The following is a 25,699-nucleotide window of genomic DNA, read 5'->3' on the forward strand; positions in this document are numbered from 1 at the left end:
ATAATCTTTTGTAAAAGAGAAAAAAGGGAACAATTACATTAAAAGAAGATTGAGTTTTAGTAGTCTAGATTCTTCATACATGTCCAAGACCAACTTTGTTGTTGATATCGACGATATCAACAACAAAATGACAATATCGACATCGATATCGAATTCTGAAAAATGCTAGACCAATTATGATGACGATTATAATGTCGATATCGATTATATCGCACACAACTTGATGATATCGACATCGATATCGGCACACACTGATGAAGTTGCAAAATCAATTATATTATCGAAATCGACGATATCGTACATAAAATGACGATATCGACATCGATATCGACACTAATAAATTTCGAGACAGACTAATTATGTATAGGTGATATTGTACACAAAATGTCGGTACCCTAATCAATAGCGATCTCTATAACTGCATTAAAACAAATTAAACAATATCAATAAAAATTACAATATCAACCTCGATTGACTCTTATGAATTCCTTTGAATCCATCGGTAATAAAAATTTAATCAATATCAAAAGAATGAGAAGAACGTCCAAATACTGGTATCTAAGGATTGTAAAATGATATACATTGTTAGTACCGTATATTTTCGACGATTAGTCGGTATTTTTTCTCTGAAGCAGAGCACCCAAATTATCATCTAAATCGACTTCTCTAAGGCTTGAGGTCAGAAAATTGTTAAAAATAGCATTAAAAAACTTGGTTTTATTAATCATCTTGAGTTAGCTGTGTCGTTGGAAATTAGTTTGTTGAATTCATTGTTCATCTTTATTGATTATCGTTTTTGCTCAATTGTTAACACTTATACATAATAATAACGGTAATTTAAAAAAATGGTACATGTCTTTAATCAATTAAAAGTTTTTTTCCGTTCCGTTTTTATAAACACATCGTCACATGGTTCCATATATCACTAGTGGGAAGATAACATGGCGCAGTAAAATTAACACAAAATTTGAATGGAAAAAATTATTGCAGTAAGTCCAGGGAATGTTTTTAATTTTAATTATGTTAAAACGACAATTCATGTAACTAAGATCTTTCAATTGACACCATCTTGGTTAAACGTTAACTTACGTCAAAATAACAACGATTTTTACTGGACCAAAATTGAATCAGTTTAATATCGGATCAATATTAAAAGATCTAATTCAGTGAATATTTAAGGCCACACCAATTTATTTTTGTGTTTCTCAGACCCACACACTTTATACAAATAATATTTCAAATTTTCTGCACCTAGAAAATTCTGTTCTATTCTGCTCTATTTTTTGTATTTTTATTTGTTTTAATTTACAAATCAGAAAGAGTAGAAAACATATAATCCACCGCTTAGAAGTATTCATGACTAAAAGTTTTGTCTACAAAAAGTAATAATTAGATTATCTAATCGCTCACCTATTAGTACTTTTTACATCAGATGTGTGACAAACAAGAAATTAGATTGTATTTTATTGTTTAAAATACATGCATATACATAGCAATAAATATGCGTTTATATACATATAAATGGGTCAAAATGGGAAAATAGGAAAGTTTTATATACATGGAGTTTTCCGATAACAAAAGCATTCATGATACATTTACCTAAATTGCACAAATCTTTTACGTTTTGGGTTGACAATATTTGAATTAATATAAAGACAGAGGGATTACATTGTAAAACTTCATAAGGTTTTTTTCGGTGCGGCCTAAAGTCTAAATCTAAAATCTTTAACACACACATTTTTGATAAAACTAACTCTTTCACAATTAAGTCAACTATTTTTCTTATTCTATTGGTACCATTAAGTTGAATTAAACATTAAGTTAAAAAAAATTAATTTGGTTGCATGTAATCATTTTCATTTTTTTTTTTGGCAAATGATGTCCAGATTTTTAATCTCTGTTGGGAAAAGGAAACCCATAATTTTACATGTAGTTTTATTGAGTTTGTGTGTCTACATGTTTATTTTTAAGATTTGGGTATAAATTCCAAATCATCTTCATCATACGTAGGTGTGGAACAATCTCCCCAAAATTCCAGTGCTGTTTTTGAAAGGTTGTCTTTCGGAAACACATGGATAACTGTGTCATTAAAAACGTCCTGATACTGGAAGTTCCCAGGAAAAACCACCTCCTCTGTGAATGGCTGAATCTGAAATCAACAAATCAAACTAATAAATTTGTTTTTAGTTGGGATTATGCATCAAGCTCATTTAATTTGCATAATCAGTCTTTAAATAACTACAGACACATACAAAACAGACTTGACATTCAATATTCTTGGAAAAATAGAATAATATTATTTCATCAAGCTCACTTACACATTTATTTATCAGGTTTTTTAAATTTTAATAAACAACACACTTGACATTCAATACCAGTGTCCTTTGTAAAGCAATTAGAACCATTTTAACAAGACCTTGGACTTTCGGTGAGACGTAGCTATCTATTTCTTGTGTCAAAACAAGTTAAAAATGATGCGGTTTCAAGTGAAATATGCACCAATTGTGTAGTCTTAGCTTAAAAGCCAGACAAATCTTGTTGATTTCAAAGTGCCATGGCTGAGTGGCCAGCAATGAAATAGACAGGCCACAACTACCCAAAGTCCAAGCTCTTGTTAAAATGGTTCTATCATAGTAAATACAATTAACTTACATTCATTACCAAAGGTGCACACCTTTTTAATGTACTACTAGGCAAACTGAAAGAAAAGATTTTCATTATCATTTATCTCTAAAATATGAATCTGAAATAAAGGCAATACAATTGTTGCAACGACGTCTTTGTAATTAAAATACCCTCCCTCCCAACCCCCGGAAATTAAAGAATTATAAGTAGTTCATATGATCAGAAACAGTTTAGAAGGGTCAATATCATTTGAGACTGAAGCACAGTGAAACTTTGTTATCTCGAACTAGATAGGGCTGTTAAAAAAAACTTCGAGAAAGCTGTGTATTCAAGATATTGAGGATAATTTACTTCAAAATTAAGTGGTTGGGACTTACAAATCATCACTTCGACATACCCATTGTATTTGAGATATCAGGGATTGAGATTAATCAAAGTTCAACTGTATATAGAAATTTCCTTATATTTGTAGTATGTTTACAAACTGACTTTTGAACCATATTTGTGAAGCTGTTTCCTATGATGACAACGTGACACAGTCTATCTGGACTCCAGTTGGCAAACAGCAGGTTGTTGTACAGGCTTTTCCCACAGTGAGGCATGTAGAACAGTGTCGGCCTCTCACAGCATCTCTTGGCTTCCTGTTACGGGAGCAAGTTAGTCCAAGGAAATTACACACTTGAAATGTCCAACAATTTACAACATGTGCATGTCCTATACCACGAAATTGGTAATCTAAGGCTTGAATTGTATACATTTTTCAATATGAATATATAACACGATCATATTTACAATTATCATAAAATTTTACCAATACTCCTTCCTCTTACATAAAGTACATTCTTCAGATTGACATATTGTTTAACATCATATGGACCTTAAATATTTATCAAAGCTGGGCACTGAATTGTGCCCATTAACACTAAATGTATCTCTGAAATAGACCTCTCCATTAAATTTTATGGCTTATGAGTCCCTTACCTCATTTTCTTTCAAAACTTGAAATCCAAAACTTGTCAATACATCTTTTTCTACAGAAAGGAATTTAGGATCATAGAGCAGTACACTGTTTGGTGGAACCTATAATGATCAAAGCTTTTCATTACAAAAGTTTCAAAAATTGAAATGTAAAACAATACCGTCATTTAATGTTTGAGCAGTGAAAAAAAATTATTTGTATCGTCCAGTAATTAAAAACCTCAGACTGACTTCGTTGTTAATAAATTACATGTACGTACCTGTAAGTCATCTCTCAATGCAACAAGCAGTGCCAGCTGATACCTAGCGATCAAGCACTCTGCAAAATTTCCAAGTCCATAAGAGACTATTTCATCTGGAACCTAGTTTCAAGATAAAAAAAAAAATATCTTCAATTTGATACTTATATAATTGCTTCACACATGTTTATACCTATATTGATAAGGATTAAGTATTTAACATTCTTTAACATAACACTTTCAGCACAGTTAGCATATACATTGTATTGCCTTAAATGAATCATAAATTTGAACTTGTAAATACACATACTTTCAAACAGAATATACATACCACATATTGTATTTGATCCTTTGGTTGACTCTCAGTTGTCTCCTCATGATGAATACAAGGAACTTTATTCAAACACTCCTTTATTTTTGCTGCAATGATAATTATCTAAGCAAAATTACATATTCTGAGTAATTTATTCATTGAAACTGATTTTTAAATAAAAATTGATTTTTCAAAAAATTATGTTTCACTCTGGGCATTGTATGAGACCCCTTTATCCAAATAAAATGCATTGCCTTAAGAGAATCAAAGTACTGAAAGAACTGGAAAGTGGTTAGCAAGCTTGTTTGGAATGCATGTATTCGATTATACTGCATATAAATTAAAAAAAAAAGTGTACAATTACATTCAATGAGGATCAAGTTTTAGTGTTCTAAATTCTTTGATACATCATAGGTAGCACTTTAATGAAGCTTGCAGGTTGTATAATATTTTGGTTACATGACATAAAGCATTTAGCATACATGTCTACCCCTTATTAAAAGTAGTATCACATTCATGATAATACTGTAGTCTGTCCCAAGATAATTATAAATATCTTTTCGTCACATTTTACGATATCATAGGAAAACAAACATTCCTTTCAATAGTGTCAATTTTATATGAGTACAATTGAAATTAATGAAAGGGGGAAATTCCAAGATTTCTTCAGTGACACATCATAACGAAAAGAGTTAACTTTCTCATGGAGATTTATGATGGGAAATGTTATTAACATCTTTTCTCCATTCAAAAGTACTCAGTACATCTCGTGCAATTTTTCAACGTTATCATTCGGAATACTTTCATGCCATTTGCGATGCAAAATCCCCGTAGACTTTTTCATGTTTTTATTTTCAGCCTTTATTTAAACCTGACATGCTAGACGGGGCGTTTTAAAATAGAAATCTTGGGAATTTTCATATTTTTGAAGGAACATTGCATGAACATCATTTGAACCCTGAGGTATTTATGAATATTGAATAAAATAAGAAAATGCACTGCATAACTATCTTAGAACAGCTAGTGTTTAAGCTTTATAATTAGAAACAAGTGATTGTTCATCACATTTGTGAATTATATTTATAAATTTTTCATACCTTGTTTGTATACAAAATAATTTTTTTATTGAAAATATCAAGAATAATCTATATATTGTATGCTATGGTCAGAAACGATATACCTTTAAAATCAGTATAAAAGTCTGTGCAAGTTATTGAGTCTCTGAAAATTGAAAGAAAAACTTAATAAAATACAATGTACATAAATGTACTTGAAAGTGTACAATCAGCACAAATACTTACACATATATTTCTGACAATTTTTATCTAAAGAATAAAAGATAATACTGTGTGTCAAATATATTAACACGATTAACTCAGTGCAGAGCAAATTCAAAATATAAATAAAGGAAATTCGAGTTACCTAGCGAGGTTTACTTTTCTTCGTAAATTTGTATCAGAAATATCATCTGAAACCAATGTTGTGTTCACCAAAATATCCGATGCTCCAGTACTCTTTCTTTTCCCTTTCTTCTTTCGTGAAACAACTTGGAAGCCATCCATTTTCTTTGAATCATGACAGAAATATTATTTCCGGAAAATTAAAGTCTCTTAAGAGTTTTCTTGCAAAGTACTTTAATGTGGTTTTTATAAGCATTGAACAAACCTGGACTTAACGTTGCACATGTTGCATATTGGATTTGTAAATCCAGTCGCATCATGGGAAAGAAGAAAGCTGATAAAAAGGGTAAAGGGAAGGAAAAGACAGCTTTAAAAACAGAGAAGAAGGCAGAGAGAAAGGCTAAAAAGGAGTTGGCAAAGAAAGGAGAGGTAACAAGGATAAGTGATTGTCACTATAAATAAGATTCATGGCCGGGTAGTGACTGAGTCTGTTTTTGCATGTGTCTAAAATGTTACCGCATTGGTTAAAATTCATTTCTGTAGTTTAGTGTAGATCGAACCACGATAAAAGCAAGTCCATGATTCCTACCTAACTAACAAATATTATCAACTCGTCGATAATGTGCAGTTTATGCTATATCTATAACATAGTAATATACTCTCTTTTGAGAAGTTGACAGGCATAGCCTTCATCCAAGGCTACGTGTGTCCACTTCTTAAAAGAGAATAGTCCATAACATACCCCCTCATGTTACAGGGAGACTGGCTGGGGCTCCAATCAATTTACTTAGATCTAATATTCTTGTCAGATATATTTATTGGGAGTCTGTATTTCTCACTCACAATACTGCTGTTGTTTCTGTTCATTATACATAGTTAATATCATGTGTGTCAATTTATATCAATGTAATTGATTCCTTTAATTTAGACTTGCCAATCTGTTGATGAAATTTATAAATTGTATAAATTAATTTTCTATCCCAAATTCATATAATTAAGACTTGTTTTATATTAATGTTACTAGGAAAAAGCTTTATTAAGAGCATCAAGTTTGCAGTTATTTTATGTATATTAAATTAATCTGCATATTAAAAAAATCAATAATAAAAAAAAGATAAATAAATAGAAATCTTACTCTTCTTTCAGGATGACATCGAAACATTGATTGCACAATTCCATGCAAAAGACCAAGAAAAGACAAAATATGTTGAGGAAAAGTGTGACCCACCTTCAGAAAGGTATTGTACTGTATATGATAACCTATGATAACTGTAAATTTGGACAGTTACTGAGGTTCTCTGAGTAATTTCGTTGTCTAAGTTCTGTTGTTTATTATGACTTGTATAAGAAATATACTTATACTGTGGATTCCTTATTTTACGCGAGTACTTAATTCCGCGATTCAGCTGTTTTCCATCAAATCGCGAGAACATAAAATCACGAATGTCAATTTTTTATCCCAGTTTCATTTGTTTTACATATGTCCAAAAAATAAAAGCAAGATTTTAGGCGCTTATTGCGATTTCACTTGAATATTAATTCCTTGCGTATAAATAGGAATCTACAGTATGTACTTACTATAAAAGTAAATATTTTGTTACCAATGAACAATATACATGTAAATGTATAGATTACATTTATATCTATATGTATAATAATTTTCAAACCTTCAGATCAAACATGACCTTGACCCCTCATCCAGACAAAGAGGAACTGATTATGTTTGGTGGGGAGTTTCTGACAGGAAGCAAGGTATACTCAACGACCATGCCATGGTGCAAATTATACATTTGTTAAACTCCGATTTTTTTTTTATTTGGTCATTAGTCGAGTCACAAAATTGCTTCAAGTTATCATATTGTATTGATAGGACCTTTGTCCAGAAATATCTTTGAAACTGTGAATCTCACTTTAATCGAATAAAATAGATGCCCAGGAAAATAGATGAAACCAAAAGTAGATCACTGGTTTTATTCTGCTTCATTGGTATTATAATTGTTTATAAATTTCAGTAAAAAACAGTTACATCATACATATATAAATTAATACTGGTTTAGTAGAAAATAAGTAGAAAATTAATATATTCATTTTTATTTTATCCAGATGTACATGTACAATGATCTGTTTTTCTACAATATCAAGAAGAATGAGTGGACCAAAGTAACTGCACCCAATGCCCCTCCTCCTAGGAGCTCTCACCAGGTCAGTTATACACAGATTTCCAGTAGTATGTATAGACACTTAGAATTTTTGGATTTTTAAGTTTGGATGTCAGTTATATTAAAACAGTTCTAGCAACTAGGCAATTAATGTCTGAACAATATGGTTAGCCAACCATTTTCTTGGAATTGGATGAGGATAGAGATTATGCCCGTTTTGGTAATTTTATCCACATGTACTTCTCAAATCTGTAGTTTTCCCTTCACAGATGTGTCCATGCCTGTGTTATGTTTTTAAATGCTCTTAATGACAATCAGACATTTGTTTATATTTATTTCCTACCTGCTCTTTTGATTTCTTAGATTTTCAATTTAGAAAATAGCAAATATTTGACAAACTGTACCAGTATTAAGTCATTAATCGATCTGTGCTGATCCAGGCAGTGGCTCTGAGACAACATGGGGGACAGCTGTGGATATTTGGGGGAGAGTTTGCCAGCCCCACACAGTCTCAGTTCTATCACTACAAGGAGCTCTGGGTCTACCACATCAAGAACAAATACTGGGAGAGAATCAAGTCAGTCTCTACAAGAAGTTAATCGATAAATATAATAAAGTTATCTCTCTTTGAACTAAAAATAGAGGCTTCATATCAATTCCTTTAGATATCGGTATATTTATGTTTCTCATAAACAAAAATAATACATGTATGTGGAATTTATGGAACAAGAGTTTTCCAATAATGCTACCTTATTACTTATACATGTACTACTATTCAAAGATTAACATTGTTACATTGAACTATACAGTAATAGTTTTTTTCAAAGTCATGAAGTGTGTACAGGTGATATGTATCTAATTGGTTCTGTTTATTCTGTGTATATAGTTCTCCAGGTGGTCCCTCCAGCAGAAGCGGTCACAGGATGGTCCAGTGTAAGAAACTCCTCATCGTGTTTGGTGGTTTCCATGACAACACCCGGTTAGCAATAGCAATCTCACTGATTTTATCAATTATTCTTTGCTGATAAATTTTACCAAAATTATTGCAATTTTTTTCATTTAGTTCTTAAATTCTATAAGACAAAAAAAGGTCAGTTAATTCTTGTATGTTAAGGTCAAGTCTATTACTTACAGACTTCAAATGATGTTGATTTGCAGCAATTTCAATATGTGACTCTCTGTCTTTGAATTTTTCATTGAGATCCTTTTATTATATTAAGGTATACTAAGAAAGAAATAAAACCCCCAGAAAATTGAGTAATAACTCAAGAAAGTTTTTGTTCTCGTTCAGAGATTACAAGTACTTCAATGACATCTATGCCTTCAATGTGGAGAACTACACCTGGACCAAGTTAGACGTTAGTGGAACCCCCCCTGCTCCGCGGTCGGGGTGTATCATGGCCGCCATGCCGGACAGTTACAGGGTGACGGTGTATGGGGGATACAGCAAGGAGAAGGTCAAGAGGGACGTAGACAAGGGCACCACTCACGTCGACATGACAACACTGATGCCTGAAGGTGAGGATAAACACAAAATGGTCTTTTTGTACCAATATTTTATAAGTCATCAAGATTATCCTACAGAAAAGTATGTCAGCTCACAAACATGAAATTAATTAATAATCCAAGTATGGAAATAAAGATTTTCCAATTCCAAGTCTTATTCAATTTCTACAGGAAAGGTCAAAGACGACACCATCCCTGCTAAGTGGAAATGGGTCAACGCCAAGCAGTCCGGGGCTCGGCCCTCTCCCAGATGTGGATTGTCCTGTGCAGTAGCTCCTGGCAACAGGGCATTCTGTTTTGGTGGTGTGTTTGATGAGGTACTATAATATGTTTTACGCACACAAATTTTTTTGCCACACAAAATTATTAGGGTTATTTTCCCCATTTATGGTTATAAAGGACCATTTTGAATTCACCCTTCGACAGTTGCGGCTAAAGAGAAGTAACTTGCTGTTTTCAATTAGCCCCAGTTGTATAATAGTCTAATGTCAATGAAGGGAAATTGAACAAAAACAAATTGGGGCAAAATATTTCTTCTATTCAGTACTTTACTTTAGGGTTTGTAAATGTTTATGTGTTTTAATACAAACTAATATGGTATCAAAAATTTTCAATCATTAAATTTACATATACATTGTAGATTACAATAGGATATGTAATTTTGGTTTTCATTGTAGGAAGAAGATGAAGAACAGTTAGAGGGAAAATTTTTCTGTGAACTTTATCTATTAGATATGGAGAAAAACAGATGGTATTTGGTGAATTTAAGGTATTGAATTATTTGTTTTCTGTATGACCGGTTTATTTTATCAAAATATTAGATCAACAAAATTACATTTATGTCAGTACAACACTCTACACTTATATGTATATGTACTTGTATTACATGTACAGTGCATAGTTGTGCACTGGTTATTTCTTGGTAGAAACGTTCACATAATTGTATTTCTTAACAGCAGATTTTCATTTGATTTGGAGTTAAAGTACAGCACATGTAATACATATGCATAATATTTAATGAAATGCACAGCAACCAATTAATATTTTGTATAGAGGCAAGCGAGAATCAACTGAAAAGAAGAAAAGAAGGCGGAAAAAGGAAGATGGAGCAGAAAATGAGGATGGGATGGAAGAGGAAATGGAGGATTTTGAAGATGAAGAAGAAGATGGAGGAGGAGATGAGGCCATGGAAGTTACCACAGAGAAAGTAGGAAACATGAACATTGAAGGAGCAGAAGACACAGAAATGTCAGAGGGAGCCACCAATACCTTGTTCGATGATGGTGTGTTCCAGGTCAAAATAGGACCAGCTCTTGGATCAACCTCTGGAGAAGGAACGGGGGAGGGAGGTCAGGCAGTGCAGGTGTTCCAGCCCCATGCCAGGATGGGCACTCTGATGGCTGTCAAGAACGGAGTGCTCTTCCTATATGGTGGAATGTTTGAGAGGGGAGATAAACAATTCACATTCAAAGACTTTTACTCATTAGATCTAAACAAAATGGAGGAATGGAATGTTCTGATAGAAAATGATGAGTCAAAACTGGTTGGTGTGATTGACATTTTTTCAGATTTTGTTGTTAAAAAGACACAGAATTTGTGTGTGCTTTAGTTTTGTTTTCACTCCTATGATAATGTCGTTTGTGATTTAGGTATGGGATGACTCTGGTTCTTCGGATGAAGAAATGGAAGCGTGCGGTGGAGAAGATGAGGAAGAGGGTATGTAGAAGTTTTGATAGCACTGTTACAAGTATTTATTGAAATCTGGAACGATGATGGTTTAAAATGAAATTCTATAATTTTACATAAAAAATATCAACGGAGTTATTTTTCAATATTTATCAGTAAACGAGAATATTTAAAAATCATGTGAACAAACAACATGCACTGCAAACAATTATTTGCCAAGATAAGATGAATTGCTGATAGTCTGACAATAGCTGTATTTTTTTCATTGATGTCTAAACCAGATAATTGAACACTGCAGTAAAATTTCATTGAGTTAAAAATACTGCTTATATTATAATTACAACTTTTAGAAACTGTTTACAGTAGAGAATATACTCAGGTTTACTTTTTTTTGTATCACTTTTTTTCTAGAATCATCGGATGATGATGATGATATTGACGACATCCTGGAAGGTTGTGAAGTGCCAAATAAGAATGATGAAGAAACTATGGAGGAGTATTTCGAAAGGACAAAAGACTTTTGGATTGAACAATCCAAAAAATACTTCGAAAATGAGGAAATGCGAGTTACAACCAGAACTGTTACTAAGTTTGCTAAGGAAATGTGTGCAGAATATGTCAAGAGGTGAACAGAATTCTGGGAATATGGGGGAAACTTTTGGTGCAATAAAGTACTCTGTTAGCTCTGAGTCCGTTTGTAGACGTAAATTTAGCTTGATGCTGTATGTCATGCTGTACGTTATACATTATAAAAGAATATGGCTGCAAATGTGGGTTGTTTTTTCCTTGATTTTTTTATAAATGCAAAATGACACAAGGAAGGCTTGATTGATTCTTTCATTGTTTATACAAAAGTATGAAAGTTATACAGAATGTGCATAAGCAAACACATACATCCAAATCAGTTATTATTTACAAATAAATGTATTTCAAACAGTATGTACGTGTATCAAATTAATGTTGCATGATTAACAATAAATTCAACTGATTTTAATAAACTATTACAAAGCATATACTAGTATAAACAATATTCAATAAATTTTCACAACAAAAAAAACATTTACAATTACATGTTATATTAAAACAAAACATCTCTTTGTTTGGCATAATGACACAGACATCAAAATTAGAAACATGAGGTTCTTAATTTGCTCTCTGGGAAATCTTATTTATTCTAGTTGGAACCCAGTGGGTATTACTGTATGAATTTTATTTTTGAAATGAATATATAAGGCAAACATTTGTTTGATTTAAAAAAAAAATCCAATGTTGAATATCTACCGTAATTAAAGACATTTAAATGCTCTTGTACACCATTTCTAGCCACTGTTGTATATGATGAGTGTAACTATACAAATAGAGAAACTTGTAAAGTAGGCCCATTCAAAAGCTGTAAATTGTCCATTAATATGAAAAATGTAATGGGCATGCACAAGAGCATTTCACACACTGAAATACATGTATCCTTTGATGTAAAAAATGTTGAATAATATTCGTATTATATTATTTTAAAAGATGTACAATTGACATAAAAGGGAGACTAAGGGGACAGACCATTTGAATCTATGAAAGGGGACACAACCTCTGCATACCAACAATTTATGGGACATGTATTCCTTGATTCCCTACTGAATTCTATACAGATATCATTACAATTCATATTTTCTCATCAATTTCACATATACACAGAAATATGGTACCCGGTATATATTCCACAGGTAGATCAAAGATTAATATCCAAATTGCATGTACATGTAGATACACAATTTGACAACAATGCCACTCCCTATTAAAATACAGGTATTTTATTGGGGTGAAAGTAAGAGAAGGAAACTTGAGTAAATGAATTTTAGAAAATATTATCAAACTGTATTGAAGATTTGTTATTGCACATATTTTTCAGACCCACATAACAAGTACATTTGTACTGGTAATGAAGTTGGTTGAACATGCAAAGATATTACTTTAAAAAAAAAAAAAGATTTATAAAATGAGATTGTCTATGATTACACAGGGAGTATTTGTCATCAGGTATAATGTAATAAAAAGATGTTAAAAATCCCTGAATTAAAAGTATTGGTTGCATATACATGTAAGACCTGTCAAGAATGTACAGTAAAATATTCCACAATGCATTTAGTTAGGCAATATAAACATAGAAAAAATACATCTTGCATAAAGCTTTTGATGTGCAATAAAAGTTTGTTAATAGACATATTTGTGCATTGATGCGTATGAAAAAATTGCAGAAGAAAAATAAACACAATACAATGTGAACTTTTCTCTACCACAACTTCAGCTAAAAAACAATATGTATGTTTGATAAAAATCAGTACAATATAAATGGAGGATGGCACCAAAACTATTAAAAAATATATATACATACATGTATGGCACTCCAGCAGAGCTAGATGAGTCCTGAATCAAATGATTTTATATTTTCAGTACATGTTTTTGTAAAGTTTGTTGAGGGCATTTTAGATCTCTAGGCACAGAGCTCAGTATATAGCCTGAGATGTACTCTGTCTTGAGAGAATCATTGCAATGAGTCAGAAGAACCATCCAAGAATGCATTCATTCCATCATATCATTCTAAACACCAAAATCATAGTTCAATTCAACTTTCTTTGGAAGCAATGAACTGCTTACACCATTGAAACGAATGAAGACTGGCACAAGAAACGTCATCAAAATGTAACCAGGTCAATTCAATACCATTTGACACCGTTTTTGGTTTTCCGCGAGTAAATTAATACCTTAGTTTGTCTGGACACTAAATTTAGCAGTACCCTATCACAGATCTGTTATGGCTGCTCGTTTTCATTGTATATACATGTATAGTACATGTTTCAATAGGTGCATTATTTATCTCTTGCTGTTGCAGGACTTGCAACATTTTTTCCCATAGAAGTGATGATTGCATATGTTGTGCTTTGGAACTAGGTAGCACCATTTAAACTTGTCTATACAATTTGGATCTGAAATGGTAAAAAATCGGAATGTTAACTTTATAATATTGGAAAGTTTTACATGTATATAATAATATTTTGCAATGTAAAACACAAAGTTCGAGATCAATCTTGTTTGAAAAATCCTATTTAGACATTATAGAGAGATCTTCATACATACAGACCTAGTTTCGGACAAGGCTTGCTTAGACAGAGTTTAATAGAGTCAGGTTTCTCTGTATCATTACAATCAGAGGACAACTCCTGTGTGACCTTATCCAAGCAATGGACCAATCGAGTCTGTTCACCCAGGTGACAGGTTACTGAGCACTGAAAGGAAAAGAACTCACATTCAGAGGAAATATAAACATTTAATGTAATGTAAAGCTCTGGTGAATGACAGTTGTTTCCAGCCAATGTTTCAATATCACTATAAAAACATTAATACATTGTATGCAAAATAATCATGTAAAATGATTAATAATAAATGAAAACAAAGTACACTGGAAAAGGTTGTTAACTACATGTACTTATGTTTGCATCATACTTTCGTTTCATTTTTTAAAAATTTGGATAAAAGCATCTTAGTTGATGGAGTTTTGAATACATTGTGGTTGTAAGAAAAATAAGAGTCAGTGCAATGGGTATATGCACACATCGATTTTATACTCTTCTATTTCACACAAAATGTTGATGTACTCACTTGCAAGACTGTGTAGTATATGATGAGATTTACATCAATATTTTACCTGTGACCAGGGTGAAACATTCCAGTAAGAGCTAGGTTGTCTTGGACACTCTGCTGTCGTACAGACCTCGGTCAGGGAACTGTTTGGCTTGATGAGATTCCTACATTGGTTGGGGTTCATCATTTTCCAACTCTGTCCATCTCTCCTCTCTCCACATCTGAGAAGACGGTCTCTTGTTCCCATACCACAGCTTACTGAGCACTAAACAACAAATAAAGCCAATAAACTTTCATTCCAATTTTCAATATTTTACATGTGTCATTACCACACACATATGGTATGATGTGTTGTAAATTTTGATTGGTTACCTGTGACCAGGAGGATAGAATCCACTGATGCTCTATAACAGGGGGGCATTTCTTCACTCGACACCCTCTAGTCTTGGCCAGGAGAGGTTTGTGTTGACAGAAGCTGTCTGACAGGATCACCCAGCCTTTCAGCGTCCTACTGCGGCAGGATACCTCCCTAGTCCTAACTCCTTTGCCACATGTTTTAGAACACTGAAAATTTGCGTAAATACTGGTTACTTGCAGATGTTTAGAGTATGTTCAGTTCAAGCATTGGCATCATTGGAAACTCACAGTTGATTACACTTTGTTCCCACTCCATCATGATGTAATTGAGAAAACAATGAAGTATAATCAACTGTGGTTTTCAACCAATGAGGTACTGTATATGGGGTTATTTTTGCCCCATGTAATTTTCACCCATCTATGCTTGCAAACAGCTATGCCTTGTATTGTATTCGCCCATACATAGTTGTATTTAAACAGAGATAATATGAGACATTAGAATTTGCCCAGTCTTAAATACGAAGGCGAAAGGGGCAAAAACAAAAAGGGGGCAAATATTTCCCGTATACAGTAGTTATGAGTACACGTATAAAGAATTTTATTCAATGCAACCGTCAGAGTATGTAAGAGGAAACAGAATAATTTATATAATCATTATGCTCTGATTGGCAAAGTTGTGTACCTGTGACCACTTTCCCCCGAACCATGCAGGGGGACACTCCTGAGTGTTACAGGGAATCCTCTTCTTTGGTTTGAGCCGTTTGTCACATCGCCGTCTGCTGACTCTTCTGTCCTCTGATTGGCTGACTTTCTGCATGCAGTAGACTTTCCTCTTCTGTATCCCTGCCCCACAGGGTCGAGAGCACCTCTTCCAGGGCTCTGTGTACCATCTACAGGAGAGCTTATGATCAGATCGAGAATTCTATAATGTATACTGGTTATACATAAGGCAATGTTAGAATATCCACTGCACCCTCACTTTATATATTAAAGCTGCAGAGCTGTAGCTTCACAGAAAAATTGGGTTGACAGGCTATAGATCTAAAGTTCCTTAATTGAAGTTCCATCTTCAATTTACTGGTGTGCACAAAAAGATGTGCTATTTTTGCACTTAATAACCTTATTCCCTAATACATGATGTATATGCTAGCAGAGAATTTTTCAGTTCATAACGCCATGTTCACTGTAAAATGTTGATAATTGCTTGAATATCTATCTCGGAAACTAATTAACATGAGTGGATAAGTCCGACTAAAATCCTCACCTTGGAGCACAGTGATGGATGTTGCAGGCGGACACACCTGTCTGAGGTCCCGATCTCGAATCACAGTACCTAGGTGACACTTCCTCTCCATCACCACGGTAACAATGCGCGGTAGATATCCTTTTGCCTGCAAGGAAAACGTACCACATACTTAACCTCTAATTCAGTGTAATTACGAGGATTGTGTCAATTAAGAAGGTAAATGATATTTCATTTGACTACAGTGATGAGTTCTGTCAATGTCAATCATTTAGACCCTACTTGCCTCCTGCACATGGCTGGTCACAATCAGAGAGCTTCGCAGTCCATGTGTAATTGTGGATGACCGGGTAGGTGGATGCTTTGGGGAGAGTATACCTGTAGGATACACCTGGGTTCACACCTTGCACCAGAATCTGAAAACACACAGAACAAATTAATTAATTCTGAAAACACACAGAAAAAATTAATTTCGAACCACCTAATGCAGGGAATTTTAACTCAATTTCCCATTACCATGCATGCGTTTTTAGAGTTTGATGTCTGCTTTGATTGTCCAATCTATACTGGAGAAGAGAATTTTGTCCAATATATACTAGAGAGGAGAATTAAGTCCTTTATAAAGTAAAGTGTTTTGATACTTACTTCTAGAACAATGTCCTGTGTAGTTGGACCTTCAGCCGTTAGCCTTTCTGGTTCCCGATAGTTACGTTCATAGACAAACTTTGTTCCTGCGATCTCGTACACCCCATCCGACATCATCTGCCAATTTCCGTTGAGGTAGTATTTACCATATATATTTCTGATGGCCAGGTAGTTGGGGGTGATGGCTGCCTCAGAGAAAACCAGTCCACTGGCACCACCTGGGATCACCACCACTGGGAAATAGGCTAGAAAGGAGAAGAAATCAAAGGAATGAAACTGCCTGTGGTTCAATTCAGAAAAATAGAGATGCTCTTGATCTCTATTCCCTTCCTTATAAAATTACCACCATTAAAATTCTTGCTTCTTTTATACAAGAGTTAGTTGTTATCATTGGTTATGTCAGACATTAATTTATTTAGAATACAGGGCATTAAATGACCAAGAAAAGATGCATTTTACACTTATAGTATTAGCTATATGTATCAATTAATAACAATTAGTATCTTCTTATTTGTATTTGTTCTAATAATAAAGAATTTGTTGATACAACCAATGTCCAAAAAATTATAATAAATCAGCTAGAGTACACTCACTGCAGAAGGTCAATCTGGTCCCTATTAACCATGACAACGACAATTAAATGTCTAGAGGAAGGAGCTAAATTTTGATAATGACAAATTATAAAACTGGATTCAAAGGTTTAAATCTTGAGATAGTCATATTTTGCACTATCTTTAGAATAAGAAATCCAATTAAATATTTCTTACTATTTCTCCTGGGTTGTTCCTTGAAATGGCCCTTAAACACATTACAGGTGGAGTTGTCTCCCATACACATCCCACACTGGTCTTTAGAGGCAGTGGATCCCACAATGTAGTCGCAGCCCACATGCTGAACCAAAAAGACTTTGTGTTAATGAAAATTCTTCTTTAACAGTTTTAGGAAATCCATTCAACATTCAAGATGATATCTTTACCTGACATTTTCCATGCACACAGATATCACTGGAGTGATCATTACATGGGGTCCCGTCCTTTACTTCGTCCGACAATGCGTAGAAGAAGTTATAGCCATCTGCTTGGCAGTATAGCTTGCACTGCTCTTTCACTGCAAAGTTAAGTATACCAGAGTAAATGATGAATCATCTAACTAAAGGTATTATCATTTTTTTTTATTAACAGATATTGGTTCTAATGCAAAATACATTGTTGGTTACTTTTACCAACCGTCATGAATTTGTGTGTAGGCGGTCCACCTGTACATCCTGCCCCTGAATGGTATCCTGTTGTAGGCACGGCACTGCTCCTCTCTCGGCTCCTCTATCCTCCTGTGGCACTCCTATAAAAGATTGTTGCATTCTGATTTTTGTCCACTAAAGAACTTTAAACAGTCCTACTATAACCATCAGTGGCTGGATATACATGTAGTTACTGGTATTTACCTGCAAGTTACACATCTTATGAGCTTCTTTGTCATCCGGACAAACCTTTCCACCATACTGTGGTCTGTAAATAATAATACAATATCACTCAAAACAAAACGATCTTTGTGCACCTGAAGTTATTTTACCAGTAGATACTGAATGGAGGGAATATTCACCCCCGTTTTATTTTCGCCCCTTTTGCCCTCATTGTCAGCGAGCAAATTTAAGACAGGGCGAATTCCAATGTCTCATTTTATTTCTCTTTAAACACCACTGTGTCTGGGTGAATTCAAGCCAGAGCAAAACTGTTTTCAAGGGTAGATGGGAGAAAATAACCCTATATCCAGTAATATTTTCTTCCTCAACGACTTGTAAAATATGCATCAACTTATTTTTTTACTTCCTACCAGTGAAAAACTTCTATTTACATAACTTCATTTAACCTGTTTTTTTTCCCTCCAAAATTTTCAATGCTATGTGACAATTACCTTGGGCTATCACAGCGCCTGGAGCGGTGCTTGACCCCGCCCCCACAGCTCTGGGAGCAGGAGGACCACTGGCTCCACTCAGACCAACCCCCATCCACAGGTATCGGGCCCCGTCTGCCAAAGGACTCACACTTACCCTGCTTACACCACTGTAACATCAAAATAATCAATATCTAACACCAATTTCACATTGAAATAACACAATATTATAGCAATGTAACACCAAAATAAGTACCGGTATTCATTGTTGATTCTAGGCAGTCAAAAGAATACTGTACCTTATAAAGTGTTTTTTGGATAATGTATCATAGTTACATTTTACTGACTCAGAATTAAGCAGAGTGGCTGTGTTATGAATTAAATTTATATCTTACCATTTCAAAATTACCTATACATGTGTTTACAGAGGAAGTTATGCCTACCTACCATACCATGACCACATGACGTGCCGTCTGCTGCCGGCAAGAACTTGGTCTCACACATCTGACCTCCTTTGTAACACCACAGCTTCTGGCAGACTTCTCTCTGAAAAAGAAAAGAACAACTTCATATATCCCATGTTCTCATACATGTACATGTACTAATTCAACAATTTTATGTACTTTACTCAGTTCTTTATATAATGTCATTCTTATCTATTCCAAACTCCATTGAATACCTTTCCAAATTCAAAGATACAGAGTCTGGCATGCTGTCCAAACTGCCATTTACACTGAGTGTCTGCATCAAAGATCTGGCCAGGAAGCTTGTCAGGGAATCTAAGGGAGGACACTCGGACTGGTTCATCTGCCAGGCAGTCCGATTGTAGAGTGCTGTCGTTTTTAAAAGATACGTTTGCAAGGCTTTTTCTTTGCGTATACATGTACAATATACTATGGAATCATTTTAATTCATGGGGGCCAATTTTCATGGATTATCAATTCTTAAGAGGCTCACTGTGACATAATTTCAAGGATTCACTTGTACAAGATTTGTTTCACAATTCCTTGGGGATCTTAATTCGTTGGTGAGTATACCCAAGAAAACAATGGAAATTGAGCCACCACAAATGATACCGATTCCAAAGTATGAAAATCAGTAATAAAGCTATTTTAATTTATTAATCTTTAAAAATGATATGTTATGATGTATTACATGTATTATTGGCATTAACAATTGAATCTTTATCATTTAGCTCATACACGAAGAGGGTGTACTATTTATGGCTAGCTTACTTGAAGAATCGGGCCAGGTATTCATTGCTACACCTGGACCAGGTAAAAGTCCCTGTCTTGGAGCTGAGGGTGGGGGACATGATGGTCCCTGAACTCTGGTGGCAGTTGTTGTCTGTACCGTCATGGAACATTCCAAAACTATGAGCAAATGAGAAATTATTTCATTGAAATTATTTCTGGATACAACTTCAGTTTAATAAAATGTTTTTGCCCTAAAGAAATTTTGTTCTCAGCTATAATACATGTATAATTTTTAATATATGATCAATAGTAAATCTAAACCCCTATAATATCTATAATGAACTTATGAAAAAAAGCATTTTTTCTTGCTCGAGTTTAACAGACATGTCTTCTTCCCATGGATTGATGGGTACCGGCTCACATGCTAAAGTAATTACCCCATTGTATAATATTAACGCAAGGGTGTAACTACATGAATTTCTATTAGGGTACACTTCAACACAGAAACAAGTGCCTGTGCTTGGATCATGAAATGCAGAACTTTGAGTGAAAGTCCTTTACTCCAGTTCCACTTACTTGTGCCCAATCTCGTGCGCAATGGTGAATGCAGTAGAGAGCCCTGTGTCCTGCGTCACAATACAGCTCCGTAGTCTGTTGCACATACCTTTGATCGGAGCAAAACCTACGGCAAAATTGTTTTTTTTTAAATTTTAAAATGAAAAAATGGCACTTCAAATAATTTTAAACAAACACATTTATGGTACTTCCTTTTGAATCTTCGATACAAACTTTTGACTGATCTCCCAGTAAAAGGTTATGTTTCTTTGATACATGAGAATTTTCTCTACATAAATATCAATTTTATTGAAAATATTCAATTTAATATACATTTTTTTCCCTTACCCAGAGTATCACATGGTGAGTCTCTGTGAGCACAAATGTCAAGGCCGGTCAGTAGAATTGCATGATCGTGTTGCCGATGACGACGGCCCCCTATTACAGCCTGCCACTGGCAGAAACTATTCAATGTCTTATCTGCATGATGAGTAATATGAAGTCCTGGCTACAACAAACAAGAGTGTATGCTTAAAAGAGAATAACAAAGCAACTTTGCCTATATGATCAACATATGTGTATGTGTATCATATGTGAATCATATGATTGGATTCATTAGGGAACCATGAAAAAAGGCATCACATGTGAATCATATGGCAAATCATATGATCCAATGATCTTCCACCTACATGTATGAAAATCACGTACGACAAAATCGACTATGCGCAATATCAATTTTGAAATTATTCTTCTTTTTTCTTTATTTTGGCAAATTTTCAGAGAGATTTTATAAAACATGAATGACCCAGTTGATAAATCTTACCTCTTCATTGTCCAGTACAATGAGTCCCACTAATATAATGTTAACTTTATAACTTAAAGAATTGTCCTGAAACAACTGAGATACCTGTAAAACAAAGAGAATCTCTTGGAATGAGGGTACATTTCTTTCCCATTAAATTTATCTGGTTTTTATTAGAAACTCAGAAAAATACAAATATCTGACTTACAATATTGAATATGCTGAGTATGTATGTTGTGATGTTTTGTCTTCCATGTTTCCAATATACATATTTATCTACAACGACTAATATCTCCACTGATTTCTCCCGCACACCTCGGGAAATTCGCTTTGCGGAGTGACGTTTCCTCCTTGTGGGATTAAAATATCTGTTGGTATTTTCATGATGTGGATAATCTGTTGAAACATGAAAAAAGGAAATTTATTTTATTGTTCCTCATTCAAATCACCCACCTCTCTCTCTCTCTCTCTCTCTCTCTCTCTCTCTCTCTCTCTCTCTCAGACAGACGCATCCAGAGAGTGAGCACAAAAGTGAAGGAGGGAGACAGAGTAAAGAAAATGTAATCTTGTCATTTGCCAAACAGCCTCAGTCTGCTTATAAATACACTGGAAGGAATATTACAATAATCACAATTTTGTGTAAATGCTCACATGTTTGGCTATCATAGAAATGAGGAGTATTTTGTGCTATGGTGGAGCGTTTGTACATGATGTGGGCTTGCTGAGATTCTGTGGCTCCCTTCTGTAGTGGCATTGTCTCAGAGTGAGGCTCAATCACATAATCATCATCTGCTGTTCTCAAAATTCCTGTCTGCAAGCAAAATGGGACAAAGTATTTTATAACAAGATTTTCATATGATTAATATCTGTTATTTCTGGCCTCTTTACAGCTAAAATTACAGCAGTCAGACTATTCTATTTTTTACTTTAGTTTAACAGCATAAAAATGCTCCCTATTTTCATTGACATGTGTACGTCTCTTTTTCAAATAACACATGGAATCTTAACAGCTAATGTACAGTGTGTCTGATTTATGAGTTTTCACTGAAATTTAAAAATTACACTTGTAGAACCATTAGGATACTCAACAGTGCCAATTTTCCAAATGCAGGTTATCTCAATGGGGCCATCTCAGATCAAGTTCAAAGGGGTACGCTAATCACCCTTTATCTATTGAAATATCTAACATACTTCAGGTCCCAGTAAGTTTGGGGTGTTTAGGGTGCACTAAAACAGTTTGCAGCTGTAAGGAGCATGTTTATCTACCCACCAACTATCGCTTAAAAAGTGACAACCTTCCACTGACTAAGTTGTTGACCTTTGTTTGGCTGTTTACGAGTAATTTGACAAAGATCATAAATCCCACAAAATTTGGTTTTAACGATGATTGTCATCAAGAAGGAATGTCTTGGGTTCTCAGCATTTTTTGGCCCCTTTAATTTTTTTTCTGTACTTTTTACTGATGACAAATTAAATACGGTAGTGCTCTCGAAAATTTATCTCACAAAGATAAAATGCTCTTAAATGTTTCTTGGCATAAAGTTATGGGAAATATTTGGATTTAAATTTATTTTTGTGGTGAAAGTAAATCATTATTATCATGATTAACAGATATCTTTGATTTTAAAGTTTAAGACTTTTAGGAAAGGCCATGAGCAGGTACTTAGTGAGGGAAAAGCCTTATAAGAAAAACTGGTACCAAGGAAGAAAATTTTTGATAAATATGGCATGGTCAATGGAAACAAATGAAAAATCAATTAATCCACAATACCCAAGATCAATTTAATTCTTCAAACCTCCATGCGGATTCAACAGAAATACTTTGGACTATTGTCATGGTCAAAAGCTATACATGTAACGATACTGATCAAAGGTACTGTTCTTGAGCAGTCTCATCCAAAGAAAACTCAAAATCAAAATTGCATTTATGAACCTCTTATAGATCAAAGCATTGTTTGTTTTAGTTTCACAAGTATGCGAGAAATTATATTTCTCAAATGCTACAAACTTTATGCAATATGTATTTCAAAAGAGAACCTACATCTCTAAAACCATAACCTTTGACCTGATGACTTGTAAAAGAATCGGAGAAATTGAAACTAGCACAATTAGCAATGAATTCATAATAGTTAAAGCAATAACATGTCTGACTGCCTTGAATTTAGAGATCAATCTTAATTTTAAACATTCATTTGGTAAGTAACAATTTAGACTTTCTCTATTCCATTAAGTAAAGGTAATGATTAACCTGCATAGAAACTTGGGTAATTCATTATTCCACTTGACCAATGTTGCAACTTTACCCAATATTTGCCATAGAGAAAGAATCATTTGTACACAGTTTAAAAAAATTAAATTAAAAATGCTTGAATTAAATCAGTACCTTGCATGGAAACTTACCACACCTCCACACAAGGATAATGCTACCTCGGTGGAGTGAGACAGCAGTCTTCCTTTGAATTCACAGCCACTAGAGTGCTCTTCAGCCTCGTTACTATGGTTACTGTTACCATGACGATAGTACACTTTAAAGCCTGGAGCCAGTATACTGGATGAGGTATGAAGATGGAGACGGAATGTTTGGTTGAAGCCTGTGATGTTGAGATGAAGTTGTTTGGTTGATCTGTGATGTTGAGAGCTGTGAGTACTGTTCCAGTGTGAGAGGAAGCTGCCATTATGGTCAACGATAATGGGAAAGACAAGTTGGTAATCTACAATGGAGGAAAAATATCATAACATCTTTACTCTTCATTCACCTCACAAACAATTACTAACACATAAATTTTTCTTGCAATAATTAAGAAAGATGCAATCATCTATAATTCATTTTTTATCTTGGAAACCTCAATGCATAGAGGATTCAAACCACAAACCTAAGGAGGGTTTTCTTTCCCACTGTGCATTTGAGGAAAGCCCAAAGATAAAGATGTCATGAACTTCAAACAAATTCAGTAGTGATATGCTCAAGATCACCTTTTCATGTCTACAAGTTTAGCTCAAATAGTCTGAGGATGCTGCTCATAAACCACAAAAATGTGACTTAAGTAGCAGAAAAAGGCTTTCTGAATCACATGTAACAAAGATCTCGAGGCAAGGTATTTTTTAAAAGCCTGCAGTTTTATTCTAATAAATTCTAAAGTTTGAGTAAAAATATGGTTAGTAATGATCATATGCTTTGTGTGTAATCTTTCTGAAGCAAACTTATTTTGTCTCGACCTGCTGGTCGTTAAAGTGCTTTGAAATTTATGTAATCGCTCCCAAATAATACCTTGTGGTTTACTCAAAAACTCAAACAAATTACACATCAAGACATAAACTTTATATTTTAGGTTTCCTCTGCCCCCATTGTCTATGGCAGTATGAGTAAATTCAAAACAACTACAACATATTCTTTGCTGATGGATATTTCAAAACATCATTTTTCACACTGTGAAATCTTCTTTCATGATCTCAGGCCAATTATAAATATTATCAAGGCTAGCATAAACAGGTAGATATGGCACTCATCATCAGCAAGTATTACCTACTGCAGAACTGTCAAAAGTAACACAGATGGGTTGCACCTTGTCTGCTTCGCAAAAACAGACTATTGTTGAGACCTTGTTTCGTAGGAGTCTCTTTTTTTCAATTTTTTCATTAACTTTCTATCCATATAAAATTTACCATAACTTATCATATACATGTTTATTAAATATTGCTGTTTTGCTATAATTGATACAGGCTAATTTGTATCTCTGTTCTTTCCAGTATCTAGAATTAAGTCTATTTCTTCACTCATGTCCCCAAAATGATTATGGTATTCAATACTAAGAGAAAGAGCTGACTTTCAGTGCATTTTCAACCCATTCAAACCCAGAGACTTTCGAAAATACAACAGACAAATTCCAATTCACTACATGCACATTTATCAGCAAGTCTCTGAATCAGATTTATCAATAATCTATTAACATTATTTTAACATAAACATTAAGTTTTTGTCTCCTCCTTTTTCACAGAAAAGATATCTATCATGGCCCCTAATCAATTAAGCTTAATCCCTTAAATATCAGTTTATGTCTCTTCCGCAATACATCTTATCCCTGCCTTTAAAACTCTGCCTGAGAGGGTGAGTAACTGATCCCTTTCCTGCTGGGGAGACTCCAAACAGTAACTTCCTTCAAAGCCAAGCCTGCAGTCAGAGTTGCTCTGTACGGTAATGAAGAAGTATCAATGGCTTAACATCTCTGCATAGCCTTCTTCCATGGTAATCCAAGTTTTTCAGGGTAGATTAATGGAGGATTAGTGTTGGATATCACTAAACTTCAACATCTTTTGGACCTGTGACTTATGGATCACCGTTGTGAATGGATTATCCAATTTCACAGTCGGTTGGAAGATCAAACTTTTCTCTAGAGGGAGATTTTTTGCAGGGGAAAGAAAATCTTAATGGTGTCTTTTGATCCAGACAAAATTTGTATTATAAGCCACATATT

General features: G+C 34.2%; 3 protein-coding genes across 3 annotated transcripts in view; 1 reads left to right on the top strand and 2 right to left on the bottom strand.

Annotated features, from left to right (window-relative positions):
• Positions 1-1,447: 1,447 nt before the first annotated feature.
• On the bottom strand, positions 1,448-5,805 carry LOC128187056 (SRR1-like protein). Its single transcript, XM_052857136.1, has 8 exons — positions 5,578-5,805; positions 5,336-5,376; positions 4,174-4,262; positions 3,864-3,965; positions 3,607-3,705; positions 3,115-3,266; positions 2,653-2,698; positions 1,448-2,149 (listed from the first exon to the last, which is right to left on the bottom strand). Exons 1-8 carry the CDS (start codon positions 5,715-5,717, stop codon positions 1,967-1,969), a joined length of 852 nt encoding a protein of 283 aa, XP_052713096.1. The 5' UTR covers positions 5,718-5,805; the 3' UTR covers positions 1,448-1,966.
• On the top strand, positions 5,806-13,119 carry LOC128187054 (kelch domain-containing protein 4-like). Its single transcript, XM_052857135.1, has 12 exons — positions 5,806-5,984; positions 6,702-6,793; positions 7,229-7,307; positions 7,659-7,757; positions 8,155-8,291; positions 8,601-8,693; positions 9,006-9,232; positions 9,392-9,537; positions 9,898-9,989; positions 10,274-10,763; positions 10,870-10,936; positions 11,318-13,119. Exons 1-12 carry the CDS (start codon positions 5,874-5,876, stop codon positions 11,533-11,535), a joined length of 1,851 nt encoding a protein of 616 aa, XP_052713095.1. The 5' UTR covers positions 5,806-5,873; the 3' UTR covers positions 11,536-13,119.
• The window catches only part of LOC128187057 (A disintegrin and metalloproteinase with thrombospondin motifs 18-like), a 31,083-nt gene continuing 17,802 nt past the window's right edge, over positions 12,419-25,699 (bottom strand). The window contains exons 3-24 of the mRNA XM_052857137.1: positions 23,628-23,938; positions 21,879-22,038; positions 21,436-21,623; positions 21,249-21,332; positions 20,774-20,933; positions 20,447-20,552; positions 19,910-20,047; positions 19,354-19,507; positions 19,122-19,220; positions 18,696-18,844; positions 18,226-18,289; positions 18,011-18,122; positions 17,761-17,891; positions 17,552-17,675; positions 16,785-17,029; positions 16,426-16,555; positions 16,161-16,287; positions 15,579-15,786; positions 14,912-15,103; positions 14,604-14,804; positions 14,040-14,184; positions 12,419-13,884 (exon numbers count right to left, since the gene is read on the bottom strand). Of these exons, the coding sequence (XP_052713097.1) occupies positions 13,772-13,884; positions 14,040-14,184; positions 14,604-14,804; positions 14,912-15,103; positions 15,579-15,786; positions 16,161-16,287; positions 16,426-16,555; positions 16,785-17,029; positions 17,552-17,675; positions 17,761-17,891; positions 18,011-18,122; positions 18,226-18,289; positions 18,696-18,844; positions 19,122-19,220; positions 19,354-19,507; positions 19,910-20,047; positions 20,447-20,552; positions 20,774-20,933; positions 21,249-21,332; positions 21,436-21,623; positions 21,879-22,038; positions 23,628-23,938 (3,341 nt within the window). The 3' untranslated portion in view covers positions 12,419-13,771. The remainder of the gene's footprint in view (positions 13,885-14,039; positions 14,185-14,603; positions 14,805-14,911; positions 15,104-15,578; positions 15,787-16,160; positions 16,288-16,425; positions 16,556-16,784; positions 17,030-17,551; positions 17,676-17,760; positions 17,892-18,010; positions 18,123-18,225; positions 18,290-18,695; positions 18,845-19,121; positions 19,221-19,353; positions 19,508-19,909; positions 20,048-20,446; positions 20,553-20,773; positions 20,934-21,248; positions 21,333-21,435; positions 21,624-21,878; positions 22,039-23,627; positions 23,939-25,699) is intronic.

This window comes from Crassostrea angulata, chromosome 6 (genome assembly GCF_025612915.1).
Source record: "Crassostrea angulata isolate pt1a10 chromosome 6, ASM2561291v2, whole genome shotgun sequence".
NCBI classification, from domain to species: Eukaryota; Metazoa; Mollusca; class Bivalvia; order Ostreida; family Ostreidae; genus Magallana; species Magallana angulata.

Bases quoted from the DNA above. Each gene is read 5' to 3' on its own strand.
- LOC128187056 (XM_052857136.1), bottom strand. From the start codon at position 5,717: ATGGATGGCTTCCAAGTTGTTTCACGAAAGAAGAAAGGGAAAAGAAAG. The intron at 4,263-5,335 runs GTATATCGTTTC...TTATCATTGCAG, and splicing joins CTTTTATACTGATTTTAAAG to CAAAAATAAAGGAGTGTTTG. The intron at 3,267-3,606 runs GTAAGGGACTCA...CTCCCGTAACAG, and splicing joins AAGTTTTGAAAGAAAATGAG to GAAGCCAAGAGATGCTGTGA.
- LOC128187054 (XM_052857135.1), top strand. From the start codon at position 5,874: ATGGGAAAGAAGAAAGCTGATAAAAAGGGTAAAGGGAAGGAAAAGACA. The intron at 8,292-8,600 runs GTCAGTCTCTAC...CTGTGTATATAG, and splicing joins AAATACTGGGAGAGAATCAA to TTCTCCAGGTGGTCCCTCCA. The intron at 8,694-9,005 runs GTTAGCAATAGC...GTTCTCGTTCAG, and splicing joins GGTTTCCATGACAACACCCG to AGATTACAAGTACTTCAATG.